At 39.9% G+C, this 16,395-nt stretch overlaps 1 protein-coding gene and 1 long non-coding RNA gene across 5 annotated transcripts; both read left to right on the forward strand.

The window, feature by feature from the left end:
* The first annotated feature begins 2,345 nt into the window (after nucleotides 1-2,345).
* Nucleotides 2,346-5,835, forward strand: LOC115680827 (bZIP transcription factor 46-like). Of its 2 annotated transcripts, XM_056311689.1 has the most exons (6): nucleotides 2,346-2,528; nucleotides 2,669-2,781; nucleotides 3,119-4,317; nucleotides 4,644-4,715; nucleotides 4,808-4,837; nucleotides 5,496-5,835. In XM_056311689.1, exons 3-6 carry the CDS (start codon nucleotides 3,178-3,180, stop codon nucleotides 5,568-5,570), a joined length of 1,317 nt encoding a protein of 438 aa, XP_056167664.1. In that variant the 5' UTR covers nucleotides 2,346-2,528; nucleotides 2,669-2,781; nucleotides 3,119-3,177; the 3' UTR covers nucleotides 5,571-5,835. The 2 variants fall into 2 exon arrangements, with proteins under 2 accessions (XP_056167664.1, XP_030460535.1); XM_030604675.2 differs by lacking the exon at nucleotides 2,669-2,781.
* A 2,491-nt stretch (nucleotides 5,836-8,326) lies between these two features.
* LOC115680828 (uncharacterized) lies at nucleotides 8,327-14,262 on the forward strand. Of its 3 annotated transcripts, none has more exons than XR_008816705.1 (4): nucleotides 8,327-8,669; nucleotides 8,759-8,866; nucleotides 8,925-9,022; nucleotides 14,095-14,262. It is a non-coding gene; the product is annotated as an uncharacterized LOC115680828 (long non-coding RNA). The 3 variants fall into 3 exon arrangements; XR_008816704.1 differs by having other exon boundaries at nucleotides 8,329-8,669; nucleotides 8,759-8,849; XR_008816703.1 differs by having other exon boundaries at nucleotides 8,330-8,669; nucleotides 8,759-8,862.
* Nucleotides 14,263-16,395: the final 2,133 nt, after the last annotated feature.

The following is a 16,395-nucleotide window of genomic DNA, read 5'->3' on the forward strand; positions in this document are numbered from 1 at the left end:
GAGTCGATGATATAAGTAGACCCTTTTCTTTGCCTTTATAATTAGATCCTAAATTCAGAAAATGTCGATTCTAGATAATTCTTACATGCATGGAATCATTTTGCCTTTTTACTGAGACTTCATTTATTTCGCGAAAATGGCTGATTTAGAAAATATTTTTTAAAAATGATCATTTGTATCGATTGAAATAATTAGTCAATAAAAAATGTTATCATTATTGACAATAATTTATGGTTACGCACTTTCATAGATGATGAAAAAAATTTCGTTCATTCATTTTTGTAATCGATACAATAAATTATTTTTAGAAAAAATGATTTTTAAATCAGTCATTTTTCGCAAAATAAATGAATTCTAAATGATGCAATAATTTCTTATGGGGTGATTCAAGGATTAAATTTGTTCTATTCATGCACGAAAACCAACTGAGGAAAATGGAAAATTCAATATCTTTATTAAAAATGATGACAAGAAAATCTAGTTGAGAATATATTGCTATTAATTTTTGCATTGTTTAATTCAAATAACTTTAGTGATTGTCCCATGTTCATGGAAGCTCGTTAATAGGACGTGCCAGTTAAATAGCTCGAAGTGTAACATTTTGGGCCTCTAAAAAAGGACCAATTTCGTCCTACATGATTCCCACTCCTTTCCCTTTCTTCGCGACATTTTATTGTTTATGACATTTTGTTCGTAAGGAAGGATTACAAGACCACTTAATAGTATTTATAGACACATTTTTATTTTAAGAAATGACTGTGTTGTCGTAGAATTAATATGATTCGGCTTGGTCCGCCTATTCATATACTTTGGCAACCAAAATAAGGGATAAGGACACTATAGGTATCATAACTTTTATATGACGCTCACTTGAACGTCACAACTTTTTTTTCGACCACTTAAATATTATAATTTCTAAAAAAACGTTCACTTAAGTGCCATAACTTCAATTAATCACTTGAGTACCACAACTTTTTTAAAATGTCCATTTGAGCGTCGGAAATTCGACGTGGCATGGCACTTGTGATAAACGTCTTTTGAAAGTTATCTCTTAAATAATCGATTAAAAAGTTATATAGTATTCAAGTGAGCGCCGAACATAAGCGATGACACTCAAGTGATTGCAAAAAAAAAAATTATGACTCTCAAGTGAGCGCCATACAAAAATTATAACACCTGTGGTATCTTTTTTCTTCAAAATAAATTGTGCCAAGTCGATTAAAGTATCGATCTTAACCACAATCGAACAAAAAAATTTCAACTCGTTTCGTTCCTTTCCATTGGTTGGTAGGGCATCGTGCATCTAATGATTACATACACTCCTAGAGCTGGAATCACGGTTCAACGGTATCGGATTCACTACAATATTTTATCGAAAAAAATTTAGCTTCTTTCGAAGAATGATACGGGTACCTATTCAATTCATTATTATCATATGATGTTTTTTTTTCCAAATATTCTTTTTCGTTTTTTTTGGACGACACTGGTAAGGTGATTGGCCCATACGTTTCATGATTAATTAAGTGGAACAGAAGTACACCGAGATAGTCCACAAGGGGGGGGTCTTGTCGCTGTCCGACGCCATTATCTCCCACCCATATCGCGACCATCCGACCGTTCACTGTGACAAAACGTGGACGGTCACGATCCTCCCACTTAGCCCGCCCGTATTGGCCGGGCGCTCACATCATGACCCTCCACACTCATGATCATTGGTCCACGCCGCCCCCTGCCAGCTGGCCCACTCAGCAATTAATTAATTATACAGGCTAATTGCCCGTTTTATTAATTGGAAAAATGTAATTCCCATCTAAATTTTAAGAGGATAATGACATGAATTTCCTCTAAACTTTTAATTCAATGTACAATGTGATCTCCGTAACTTTTAATTTGTTCAATATGCCCCTAGAATTTTGATACATGTTTAAATTAGTCCATAAACTTATATTGACCATTCTTATATAGTTCAAGAATTGGATTAAATACGTATCAAAAATTTAAAGACCATCATGAACAAATTGAAAGTTCATGTACGACATATATCGATATTGAACAAATTAAAAATTCAGAAATCACATTATATATTAGTTCACAATGCATTGACCATTTATGTCAGTTTTTCAAATTTTAGCGAGGGTCTCTCGATTGCCAACATGCCATTTATATATGACACGAGAAAAATAACTTTATGACAAAAAGAAATTGAAATTTACTTATTGATTGCTTGATAAGTCTTTCTTTGCTCGTTCGTTAACAAAATCTTGAAAACGACAAGAAAATGAAAAAAAAAATTAAGTGAAAAAATTCGCGATTTTCATGTCTTAAAAAGAGAAGAAGAGGAGAGACAGTCCGACACTTGGCGTCTCTCCAGAGCCCTACCTCGCGAGGAAGAAGGAGAAGAAGAAGCAACTGCACGCGCACAGAGAGAGAAGAGAGAGAGAGAGAGAGAGAGATTTCCTCCGTTTTCTATATTTTGGGGCTTCGATTATTTTGAAAATTCGTTGAGAAAAGAGCAGGCAGAGGACGAGGTAAAAAAGGGTGCTCGCTTCTCTTGTCTGAAATGCCGTCTCCTCACTTCTCTGTCCTCTTCTTTATTCCCTTTTCCCTTTCTTGATTCTCCGTTTCTTGTCTGGGTTTCTGCGTGGTCCCCTTTTCGCTGCTTGTGAAGTGAATTTTGGTAGTTGGGTTCTCCGTTTGATCCCGCAATTCGATCGTCAGCCTCTGAGCTTGATATCAGGCGCGGGTGTTGGGTTTGTGTCTCTGGCCGTGTTGATCTTTCGGGTGAGATTCTTGAGGTTGCTTGAGCTTTTCTGGGGGTGACCAAAATCTGCCGGTCATTTGCTGTCGCTTCTTGTAGAAGTCGCAATGTCGATCTCGGTTTAGATCAATCCGCGGTTGCTCTCTGTTCCCTCTGCCTCTCTGTCTCTCTTTTTCATGCCATTGAGCTGTTGAACTGGGAATTTGCTTCTTCTTTTCTTTAAGGACACGCCATTCTTTCTTGAATTGTTTGTTTTAATTAACGCCCAGCAGAAAAGGTCTCGGTAAATCGAATCACTATTGAGCTCGTCTACTGGGTTTCGGCTGATGAGATATTCTTTTGCTTTTCATTGACCAACAGATTGTTCGGCTTGGACCAGGGATCCTATCAACACTGTTTGATTCGGATTTCTCGACAAAATGGGGAGTAACTTCAACTTCAGGAACTTCAGCACTGGTCCGCCGCCGGCGAATAACAGGCCACCTGGCAATGCGCCGTTGACCCGGCAACCGTCAGTCTACACACTGACCTTCGAGGAGTTCCAGAACTCCATAGGCAAGGACTTTGGGTCCATGAACATGGATGAGCTGTTAAAGAACATTTGGTCTGCAGAGGAGAACCAATCCATGGCATCTGCTAGTGGTGCTGGTGCCGGCGGACAGGGCGGGCAGGATGGAATTGAAGTACCTGGCAGTTATTTGCAGCGGCAGGGTTCACTGACGCTTCCCCGGACGCTGAGCCAAAAGACCGTTGATGAGGTTTGGAAGGACATTTCTAAGGAATATTCAATCGGGAAGGATGGTGGCATTGTGACTGGAGGACCGGTCATGCGGCAGCGACAGCAAACTTTGGGCGAAATGACATTGGAGGAGTTTTTGTTCAAGGCAGGCGTCGTTAGAGAAGACGCCCAATTCTCTGGAAAGCCAAATAGTGGAGGACTGTTCGGTGAATTGCCACGTTCTGGGAATAATGCTGGATTAGGATTCGGATTCCCGCAGCCAGGAAAAGCTGCGAATTTGATGGGGATGAGGAACTTGGAGGGCTGTAATTTGAACCCCGTGCAGGCTCTGAACATGCCAGTGAATGTGAATGGAATCAGATCGAACCAGCAGCAGGTAACACAACCGCAGCCACAGGCGCATCAGCCACAGATCCTCCCAAAGCAGCCCGTTTTGCCATTCGCACAGCAGATCCCTTCACCTAACAATGCTCAGCTCAACAGTCAGGGATTTAGGGGCGGACTGATGGGGATTCCAGATCAAGTAATGACTAATAACTTGGTTCAGGGAGGCGCTTTGCATGGAGGAGGAATGGGGATGGTCGGTTTAGGAGCTGGACCCATGGGCATGCCAACTGGATCGCCTGCTAATCCAGTCTCATCTGATGGAATGGGAAGAAGTAATGGGGATACCTCCTCAGTATCACCCATACCATACGTGTTTAATGGTGGTGTGAGAGGAAGAAAGTGCAACAGTGCTGTGGAGAAAGTTGTGGAGAGAAGGCAGAGGAGGATGATAAAGAACCGAGAGTCGGCTGCAAGATCGCGTGCTCGCAAGCAGGTGAGAAACAAATGAGCTTGATCTGTTTCCTCTAACCGAAATGGCCAGTAGATGTGATATGTGATATACAATCTGATCTCGCAAAGTAATGAAAAATGGGGAGAACATCACTAGAAATTGCAGAATTAGAGTCATATCAGGGAAACCAAACACGGGATCAAGTAAGAACGTGGCCTTTTGCAAATGCAGCATTGACTTGTAATGATTAAGGCAGCTGGGGAGTCTTTGATGTTAGCCAATGCATATGGACTTATATCTCTTTTTACTTGAGATGTATTCACTGTTCTTTCTTTCATCTATCTTATTCTTTGACTTGGTATTATCAGGCTTATACAATGGAACTGGAAGCCGAGGTTGCAAAGCTTAAGGAGGAAAATGAAGAACTACGAAAAAAGCAGGTATTTCTTTGTCCCGATTCTGTGTACTCATACTACATAAGGGCTTAGCCTAATAGGATGTAGCTCACCTCATCTTTCTTTGATTGATGCAGGCAGAGACAATGGAAATACAGAAAAACCAGGTAAGTTATGTGCCTTTCAACATATTATTGCATCGAGAAGTGGATGTATGTTGCCTTCAATATAAGATGGGAAATGGAACTGTATAGAAAACATGGAAACTGAAAAAATGGACATTATCATGCCGAGAAAGTAGGTTTTTGGGTTGAAGGTTCCAATATAACCAACATCCTAGGAAAGTCTTACTTCCTCACGTCTGTTAAAAGCTTCTTAAAGGAAAAAAAGATCAAGTTGAGATGAGCAAAAAATTTATCTACGGCTTGTGCTTCCTTCCTCATAACTCAATCAGTTTCCTTGATCTTCAAAGGGGGGCTCATTATTTTCATGCTACTCACCTTTTCAGCTGACATAGAGTCATTGTAATTAGCAGCCTGATGCTTACTTAATTCCATTGTATCATATGGCCTACGCTTGAACAAGTGTACAAAGCGATCAACTTCTCATATCATTGTTAGATTCCGTCTTTCATGTTTCTCTTGCCAAGAGCTCTTCCTGTTCGTGCATTCAGAAGTTTTACTAAAAATATGAACTACTAGTGTCATCTGGTAAATGCATTCTATTAGGGTGTCTCTGCTTAGTCTTCTTGAGTCTCTTGACTGGACATGTTCTTTAATGTAATAAGGAAAATTATCTTATGCTGATTCATTACCTGTCTGACAGGTCATAGAGATGATGAATACACAACGGGGAGTTAAGAAGCGATGCTTGAGAAGAACACAAACCGGTCCGTGGTAATTGAGATGTTAGGTTAGTGGTTTTTTGTGTATATGAAAATATGTATGGTTAGGTGCTGTACATATCTAGGTAAAAACATGACCTCTGTTGTAGATGCAGAATATGAGAGCTTTTACTTTTGCAATTACACTTTCCTGATCTCTATATGCTCTTTGCTTCCATTAGAAGTTATGGACAAATAGGGAAGGAAAGTAAAACTATGTGGCCACATTTTATCGAGATGTGATACTTATATAGTACACCGTTCTCACAGTATATTATAGCACGTCAGTCTTACAATATATTCAGGCAATTTTGTCTGCTCAGATACTGATAAACGTGACCTGCTGGGCTTTTGTACTTCGTGCACTTGTTTTTGCCAGTTGATATCTTTGTTTACATTAGAAACTTAAAATAGTCATGCCTCTTTTCTGTTCTCTCGGTTTCTAGCTTAACCGATTTGGTTACCAGTAGAAAAAAATTTATGACTTTCCTACCTGGATCGATTCTGGAATTAACGGAAAAATGAGCAAGTGTAGGGGATGATTTAAGAAGTTTTATTGCAAGTATTCTTGCCCTTTTAACAATGAATGTCCTGTGATTTTGATTCAGTGGAAGCAATGTATTTACATTCCTGTGGATTAAGCCTTAAGAGTTTCTTTTGCCCTCTGGGTGACTTGGCAGTTGGTCAAGCGAGAACATAGCTAACCCAAGGAACACAAGGTAAGCTTATAAGTCGATGCCGGGCAATTTCGAATGAAGTTTGATTCCATCATACCATTTTTTCTTTGTTATGTCACCATAAGTAACGATCTACTCAATCTAAATTAACAGAAAGCTGCAGCAAATTAACCCAAAAAAAACTCCTCAAGCACGGGTAAAATCTTACTTGTGACTTGAAATGGTTGAAATTGATTTTTTACAGAGAAATACAAATTGACTGAAGCTCTGAGTGTTTTCTTTTTCTGGTTTTTTTCATAAGTTTGGTATTGCTTGGCAACAGTCTTCGTCACCTGATGCAGAACCAATGCGAGAGTGATGTACTTCACAGATCTTTACTTGGACGTCACAAACTACCCTCTTCTTAGATTGTTATATATCATTTCAGTTCAAGATCTCCCTCTTGTAAGGATGTCAAATGAACAAGTAACATATGTAACAGAACATTTGGTACGATGAAATGGAACAAGAATGGACTAGATTGGAGGAATATAACGAAAAGAGAGGATGAGAATCAGCTTTATGGCTCCGATTTTTTGGTTATCATCAAGTAATGATGTTGAAAGAGTACAATGACTTCTTTTCTTTTATTTGCGAATTTTCTAAATAGAAAGGAACTATAGTGAAATCTAAGATTAAATTATCAATTTGAGCTCAATGAAACTTGGTTTTAGCTTGAGCTTTACTTGAATGTGTTCACATGGCAGCTGTTCCGGCTTGGCTGTCCATTAAGAAGGAAATATCGATTAAGCTCAATCTTATCTTGAGTTTGTTCTTATAATAAGGAAAGATACATCATTATAAGAAAAGGCCACACTTCGATTAAGTTTGCAAACCGCATCTCGACTCCGTTGAATGCTCAAACTGTTGCCACTCCATATGATTCGAGTCATGGTGCAGCAATTGAATTTAACTCGAAGTAGTTTGCGCAGTCTAGTAAATGAGCAAACATCAACGCGCGCAGTACAATGACAATGGCCTCTAATCTACCTATCACATATCCCATTGACGTCTTCGGTGTCTTTCTTTTGTTACATCTAGAGGATGGGGAAAGTATTTCATGTGCCGGATACACCATATGAAAGAGATGACGTGATGTAACCGATTAATCACTATCGTCTATGTGCTATGAATCTTGCCTTATTTGGCGTCAATATGTGTATGCGTATCACTTTGAACTGGTCGGTTACACTACATGTCATTACCGCATGGTGTACCTGTCCCATAAAATACATTCTACTAAAGGAGGGGTCTTTGCGAATGTCCGTGGCTTTCGACTTGGACACATGTTTTATCTACTTTTGGAGATGAAGACCCTTTGATTAAAGAGTAATCTCCAAAAGTATATCCAAGTACCATCACGTAGGTTTATCCTTCGAGGGAAAGATAATATGAGACATCAAATCGTAATTTTTTTTTCTTTTTGGTATGGAAAAGGGTTAAAGCCAAATACAAAAATTAACTGTCATAAATCTATTGTCCATATTTTACCACCTAATAAAACATGAAGTAACTCTCTAGGCGGTAATAAAAAGAATCTAGTATCCAAGCGCTTATCGATTTCAATATTAGCAAATTAGTAAGCAGAGCTATTTCTATCCCCAAAGTTATGTTACACTTTGAACTCGAAGTGAGAGCACAACAGTCTTTAGATATCTTCAAGTAAAGCAAGGTCAGCATTATCATTCATTAGCTTCGGACTAAAAAGATTATGATGGCCTTAGAGTCAATCTCAATTATGATCTTGAGAAAACCAAGTTATTTTGCAAACTTCTACTTGTGTCGATGAACATATTCCTAAGAAGTTGCTAAATAAACCCCCTGCGCTAACAAATCATGGGTTGCCTTTTTTTTTTTTTGGGTCGAAATACGAATTTATTGAATGAAAAGTACTTAAGCATAAGTTCTCGCTAGAGGAACATCCAGAAAAAGTAACTCCCAAAGGGGTTTGGGGGGGACAAGCTAACCAATTACAAGGAAGAAAATTTAATCTTTGGCCTTGGCTATCCAGTCCGCAACACAATTTTCCCTCACGTCTGCAGTGGACTAGCTTCAAGTGTGCAAATGAGCCCATGGACTGTCGGGCCTCAGATACTAGAGATTGTACTTCCCATGGAGCTTCGGGAGAGTTGGAAACTGCTTCTACCAACTCTGAACAGTCTGACACCACGTCAAGTACTTCGCTTCTTCTGGTCGTGAGGAAAGAGAGAGCTTCAATGAGAGCTGGGGTTTCTACATGGAAGGCAGAGGCTGCTGTTACAGATTTGGCAAAACCATCAAGGATCGTCCTCGACGAGTCGCGAATCATGCCGGCTATAGCTTCGGTGTTTGCTCCGCCCACGAACGACCCATCAATATTCACTTTTAAGGTTTGGCCTCTCGAGGGAACCCAATGTCGAGGTAATTCTCCGATCTCCGACTGAAGCTTCCTCGTTTTTCCATTCCATCTCTGAAAATTGCTGAGCATTATGTGCGCCGATTCCCCTAAGGTCGTTGGATTTAGGATCTGTTGCCGAAATACAAAATTGTTCCTCGCCTTCCAAATTGACCAGAGAGCGCAAGCCACCGTGTCGTGGGAAGGTGGATCTACCGAGTGGGTACCGTAAGTTTGTAACCAATCCTCTGCTAACCCGAGCCTTGAATTGTGATTTGTAGCGTAGGAGCAGTCCAAATAGAAGCGGTCCAAGAACAGAGCAAGAACAGGTGCTCCACTGTTTCGGCATCCTGATTACAAAAAGGGCAAGTGGGTGCAAGTATGATCTTTCTCCTGAATAGGTTATCTCCGGTAGGGATTGCATTTTGGCACAAGCTCCATACGAAAATTCTGATTCTTGGGGGGTATTCAAACGCCAAATACTTTTCCAAAGCTCGCGGAGTGGTTGGTATGATGTTGAGGCCTGCGCTGTGGAATCCTGTTTTACCTCTTCTCTGTCCATTATATAGGCACTCTTTACAGTAAACTGACCTGATTTAGTTCTAGTCCAAACAAGTTTATCCTGCGAATTTTGAGTCTTCAGAGGAATTGTTAGTATCTCACTAACGATTTGCTCATCAAAGAGTCTGTATAGGGTTTGTTCATCCTATTTATCTTCCTCGTTCATTATCAAATCAACCACTTTTGTTGGTTCTCCATACCCTGCTAGTCCCCCAATAATTCCACGTTTAAGCCATCTGTCCTAACGAATTTTGATTTCATCACCAGTGCCCACTGACCACATAACATAATGTGAGATTGTATCTCTTCCCAACAAAATGCATTTCCATCCCCAAGAGGGGCGGGATCCCTTTTCTGCATTCCAAAAGGATTTTCGAGGGAAGTAAACTCCTTTTAAAATTTGACTCCATATAGACTGTGGGTTTTGAGATAATCGCCAGGCTTGTTTCCCTAGCATGGCCTTGTTGAAGGATAATAAATCTCTAAAACCCATTCCCCACTGGTCTTTTCTTAACTTTAGCAATTCCCATCTTTTCCAATGAAGGCCAGCTTTAGACTCAATATTTCTCCACCAAAAGGCAGCTATTCTTTCTTCAATGGCATGACAAATCGGGACTGGGATTTTAAAAATTGACATGGTGTATTGTGGCAAAGCTTGAACCACTGTTTTAATCAGGATTTCTTTCCTAGCTTTGGAGATTAGATTTTCCTTCTACCCCTCAAGCTTCATGTTAACTCTTGCTAAAATCTAGGAAAACATTTGTTTTTTGGACACGCCCCAATCAGATGGAATTCCCAAATATTTTCCTGTCTTCTCAATTTCCAGGACTATTAATTCACCAGCCATATTTCTTCTCAAGCTATGTGGACAGCCCATACTAAATGAAATATCAAACTTATTCAAATTAATTGCTTGCCCAGAGGCATAGCAATATTGATTCAAGATTAATGCTAAGTTCTGACATTCCTTCGCTTTTCCATCGGGGGAAGGACACTAGAAGTGCCAAAAGTTGTGTACGGCGCTCACTTTGGTGCCAAAAGTTTCATTTGGATCATTTAAGTGCCAAAATTTTTGAAAAACGATCACTTAAGTGCCAACTCCGGTCAGTTTGGTTGGAAATTCGACGTGGCATTTTTTTATTAATTTTTGAAGCCGATGTGGCTCGCCGGAGATACAGTCAGCACGTACAGTCAGCATTTTTTATTTTAAATAATTTTTTTCTTTTTTCCTTTTTTTTTTCTTTTCTTTCTTTTTTCCTTCTTTTCTTTTTTTCTTTTCTTTCTTCTCCCTTTGGTCACCGCCGGTGGCGGAGGCCGGCCAGCAGCCGCTTTGGCCTCGCCGGACGAGGCCGCCGCCGCCCGCCACGAGGCGAGGCTGGCCGACCCTCGCACGGGCGACGGCGGGCAAGCCCGGCGAGGTCGGCCTCGCCTCGCATGGGCGAGGGCGGGCGACGCCGCGGGGCCGCCGTGGCCCGGGCGACGGCCGGCCTCGTCGGATTTGGCGAGGGGAGCCCTTGCCGGGGCTCGCCCTCGCCCATGCGAGGCAAGGCCGACCTCGCTGGGGCTTGCCCGCCGTCGCCTAGGCGAGGGTCGGCCGGGCCTCGCCTGTGGCGGGCGACGGAGGCGGCCTCGTCCGGACGAGGCCAGGCGGCCGGTGGCCGGCCTCCAGTCACCGGCGGTGACCAAAGGGAGAAGAAAGAAAAGAAAAAAATTCAGAAAAGTATTTAAAAAATCGAAATATATACGTGGAAATGCCACGTAGACTAATTTTTTATTAAAAAAAATCCAACTAAAATTAAAAATTTAATTATAAATGCTACGTATTAATTTGGCCGGAATCTCTCGCCGTTGGCATCAAAGTGATCATTTTTCCTCCGATTTGGCACTTAAGTGATCCAAATGGAACTTTTGACACTAAAGTGAGCTCCGTACACAACTTTTGGCACTTCGACTGTTCTTCCCCCCTTTTCCATCTAAGAAGAACATTGAATCATCAGCAAATAAACGATGATAAAGGATAGGGCAATATGTATTTAGTTTAATACCAGTAATTGTTCCATCCTCGACTGCTTTCGTAATCAAAACTGACAAGGGATTTGCTATCAATATAAACAGATAAGGGGAGATAGGATCTACTTGTCTAATTCCTCTTGATGGTTGAAAATATTCCTGTGGCTCACCATTGAATTTCACGTTGAATGATACTGATTTAACACAAACCATTACCCTGTCAACCCATTTATGACGGAATCCTACTTTCAGCATACAAGCCTCTAGAAAGTCTCACTCTATTCTATTATAAGCTTTTTTCATGTCAAGTTTAAGCACCGCTTGAAATTTCTTCATTCTCTTACGAACTCTCAGTTGATGCAGCACCTCTTCCACTTTTAGGATATTGTCCTGAATTTGCCTTCCTCCCACAAATGCACTTTGTTCTCCCGCAATAAGGGCGGGAAGCCATGGTTTCAGTCTATTGGCCTAGACTTTAGAGAAAATTTTGTACGCAAAATTGCACAAACTTATAGGTCGAAACTGGTCTAGTCTCTCCGGGTTAGGTACTTTTGGTATTAAGTAGATGTGGATTGTGTTGAGCTCAGGGTCAAGGTAACCCGATTCAAAGAATCTCCTCACATCTTGGAAGACATCTTGTTTGATATCATCCCAATATTGTTGGTTAAACTGACCATTCATACCATCCGGTCTTGGAGCTTTCAAGGAACCCATCTGGAATACGGCTTTTCTCACTTCATCCATTGAGATTTCTTCAATAAGCTTATGATTCATTTCTTCCATAACAAGAATAGGGCATTGTTGTAAAACTGGATCAAAATCCCGAGGTCCTACTGACCTGTATAGATCTTTAAAGAACTCTACCAACATCTCTTTCAACATCCTTGGATCACAAATCCATAGGTCCTCAGTATTTTTCAAGGTTGAAATTCTATTTCGCTGCCTCCTTTGAATCGTCGTGGCATGAAAGTATTTAGTGTTTTTATCCCCCCCTTTCAGCCAATTAATTCTTGACATTATGCCCCAATACATCTCCTCTTTCCTCCAATAACCTTCAATCTGTTCAGTTAATTCCCGAATCCTGCCTCTTCCGAACGGTGGATTATGACTGTTAATCAGGTGTTGGAGTTCCTCTTTTAAGGCATTAATCATCCTAAGGTTGTTGGGGAAAGCCTCTTTACTCCATTTTCGTAGTGCACAAGATACAACTTTGCTTATTTGCTAAATTCAAATCTTCCCATCTATAAGAATTCCACACCTCTTTTACTAATTTCCCGCACTCTTCATTTTCCGCCCGAACATTTCAAATTTGAACTCCCTTCTCTTTAAATTTTCAGTCGAAAGTGAAAGAAGTAAGGGACTGTGATCCGAACCAATAGCTTCCAATGCAATAGCTTCAACTTTAGGGTACATAATTCTCCATTCAAAGTTGCAGGTTACTCTATCTAGTCTTTTTTTCACATACTCCTCTCTCTCTGTTATTAGCCCAGGGGAACGCGCAATCCTTACACTCCATATCCATCAAGCCACACTCATTTAAGAAATCTCTGAATGCATACAATTGATAATGTTCTGCCATTCGTTTTCCCACCTTCTCCCAATGGTATAGAATTTCATTGAAGTCCCCTAGGCATACCCATGGCAAGAAGTTTTGAGAGTTTAAACATTTTAACTTCTCCCATAAAGCAAGTCTGTCCTGATATACCGCGGGAGCATGAACAAAAGTAATTCTGAAATGCTATCTCCTTTCAAAGTCCTCATAAATGACATCAATAAAATCATCGGAGGCTAGATTTACCTTGATTGTGATTTCATCATTCCACATAATAGCCAACCCCCCTGCAATCCCCCATGGGTTTACCACAAAACAATGCTGGAAGTTCAACCTATGTCGCACTCTCTGAACAAACACTTCTTGATTCTTGGTTTCCATTAAGAAAACCAAATCGGGCCTATCATGAGCCATAATGGCTCTCAAAGCTTGGACTGTCAGGGGAGTGCCCAGCCCCCGACAGCTCCAACATAATATATTCATGCGTGACCCGGTGGCTTATTAGGGCTAGCCACCAAAGCCCACATTTCCGTTTCCACAGCATCTTGGACTGGGGTTTCCAAGAGATGGGTCTCATCCAACATATTCACATCAGTATTCAACGCGTCAAAGGGGAATTTTCCTCCGGCTTTCTTTCTGTTTTTGCCTTCTATTTTCCTCTGTCTTTTCAGCTTATTTTCTTCTGCACATTGTGATGAAGGGAGCTCTAAGAATAATGTAGGAGCTCTAAGAGTAATGTAGGAGCCAATATGGGAGGGGAGAAATCCTCCGATTCCTATGAAACTCCGTGATAGCTGCAATCTCCTTCCTTCAATTTTCTTTTCCCCTTTCATCCTGAGAATTTTTTTGAATGTTATGGGGATTGTTTGAATCCGATACAGCAATATTTAATGGCTCGAAGTTCACTGGTGTCTCCGGCACCATGTCATCTGTCCCAATTTTCTCAGTAATCTCCCCATAGAAAGCCTTCCAAAAGGGGCTGTTCACATTTGCTTCGGCCTTTGGGCAGGAGCCGAAGAGTATATTGTCGTTGTTAGAGTAGAATTCTTCCTCATAAGCTACTATATTGTAGCTTTTTGCATAGTGACCAATCCTCCCACACGAGTAGCAAAAATGAGGTAGCCGTACATACTTAAAATCCAGCCAATGTTCCTTTCCCTGATAGCTGGAGATAATACCAGAAATCAGTGGGGCCGAGAGGGATAATGAAACCTTAGCTTTGCCAATTACAATGGACATATATCCTTTCGTTTCAATTTTAACTTCAGAGACTTCTCCCGCATTTTCAGCAATCATTTTAATAGCATCTTGTGTCCTTCCTTCTATAGGTAAACCATGGATTTGCATCTAGAAGGCACACAAATCAAAGGTAATACTATGGGGAGGAGTACTCAGCTCCCATGGCTTAAGCACTAATAGGTGGCTGGAGAAAGACCATGGACGAGAATTAAGAATTATGTCCTTCTCTTGAGCAGAGGGGAATTCAAGGGAGAAAAGACCTAGTTCCAAGTGTTTGCAAATAACATGAGCAGATTTCCATGCCTTTGTCATAGTCAACTGGAAGGCTTGAAAATTAACGTTGGGATTACCATAGAGATGCCCCAATAAGGTACGTTGACATTCTATTAGCTTTGCTTCAGGAATCACCAGAAGGTGGAGGACCCCATCTGCCCAAAATCGGAGAAGTGCATGCTTCACTTAAGGTCAAGTTATTCGCAGACGAAGCTTTGATGATTTCTTTTGTGCATAACCCAATTATTTGTACCGGATTTGAAGGGAAAACAAAATTGTCCTGGACAAGTGACTTGTTTCTCCATTGCCAAAAAAGCCACACACCTACTCCAAAAATTATGCTCCAATCATGATGAAAATTCGGTAGCCCTTTACCAGTGAGATTTGAATTCAACCATTGAGACAAATTCATTAAGAGGAATTCTCCCAATTATTGTTGTGGGACAAACTCATGCCATATTCCATGAACAATCGGACAATCCATTAGAACATATAAAGTTTTTCACATGAGATTAACATGTCAAGCAATATAGATTTCCTTCCAATTTGCGAGACATCTTCAATTTATTAGTCAACAGTTGTTTATGAGCTTCTAGCCAGAGGAAAGTGCTAATACGTTGAGGTCCCTTCCACTTCCAAATAGTGGACCATATACTATTGGATTCTTGATTGTCGGTCCCATTGATTACTTGGCATGCTCACTTAACAGAGAAAGACCCACTTCCGCCACCCTCCCACACTTTTCCATCAGTAGCTCGAATGCAAAAAAGATTATATCTTCTAGTATTATTCCCCGGACTATTTGAAAATTCCAATTTTCATTCAACACATAATCCCAAATTTTCATGTCCATCTCGAAAGGAGACAGTTGAGTACTAACGATGTTATAGAGTGATTCCATACCTGGAATCCATCTATCTATCCAGAACCTAATATGTTTCCCATAGTTCTCCAACAGTTTCTTCTGCTCCCTGCCGGACATTATTCATACTTATACACAAACTCAAATTGACTTCTATGCACCTTAAGTTTACGGGTATGTTGGAGATATTTAGGACTTTTTATAAGATATTTTCCTATGTTAGAGATAATTATGATATTTATGTTGATTATCTATATCTCTCAAGTTTACACATATATTGCACGTATGTTGCACATAAATCTCCCTTTAATTGTACATATCTTGATTAACATATTATCTTAAAATAATTATCTAATAAATCTTATAAATAGGATAATATATTCTTCATTAATATACACATCAAAGTATACATAATTTCCATATTACTCTCTTTCGCTTTATTATTCTTAACTTGATACCAAAACTACCGATCTTGAGAAACCTAAGTGCATCGGGTGCACATTGTAGTCCGTGCACTGGTACGCACCCAAAGAACTTGGTATGTAAAACGCAAGCAAGTTATTTGTGTAAAACTTTCTCGAAAGTGAAATGTTTTTATCTCTTCTCCATTCACTCCTCTTCAATTGAAGAGATTTAGAGGTGATTTCTTTAAGATTATATTCTGATTCCCTGTATTTCAAATTCCTTTTTTATGAAAATTATCCCTTTTTCATTTTGCTAATCATTTGACATTTGCATCCAAACAAATTTTTCACTTACTTGTGAAATATGAAAAAATATTTTGTTGTAATGGGTATTCATACAAATTTTCAATCATGAAAGTAATTGCTTATTATACACATAGTTATACCTCATTATACGTTGATTTATACCTTGGTTTTAAAAGATACACAGTTATGTAATAAACCCTCTAATAATATACTTTTTTATAACTTAGAAGTAGAATTAGAGATTTCAATCAAAAGAGTCAGAACATTTAATTTTTGTTTTCATAACTTAAATGTTGAAATTTATTTTATCGATTTAAAAATTCAGTCTATAAGTCAAACTGGAAACGATATATACACAAATAATATATGCACAAGAATTAGAGATTTTAATTTAATTTTTAAATGTGAGATTTTGTTGCGACTTATATTGCTTGTCAGATTCTCTATTTCTGCCTCTTGTAGATTTTACCAAGAAAGACTTGAGCACTGCTTATGTCACGCCCCGTACCCCACGAAGCGTGAACATCCGACCTTCGGTCGATAAG

This window comes from Syzygium oleosum, unplaced genomic scaffold, assembly GCF_021117445.2.
Source record: "Syzygium oleosum isolate NSW1041296 unplaced genomic scaffold, Sole_v2.1 Sole_v2.05, whole genome shotgun sequence".
NCBI lineage: Eukaryota > Viridiplantae > Streptophyta > Magnoliopsida > Myrtales > Myrtaceae > Syzygium > Syzygium oleosum.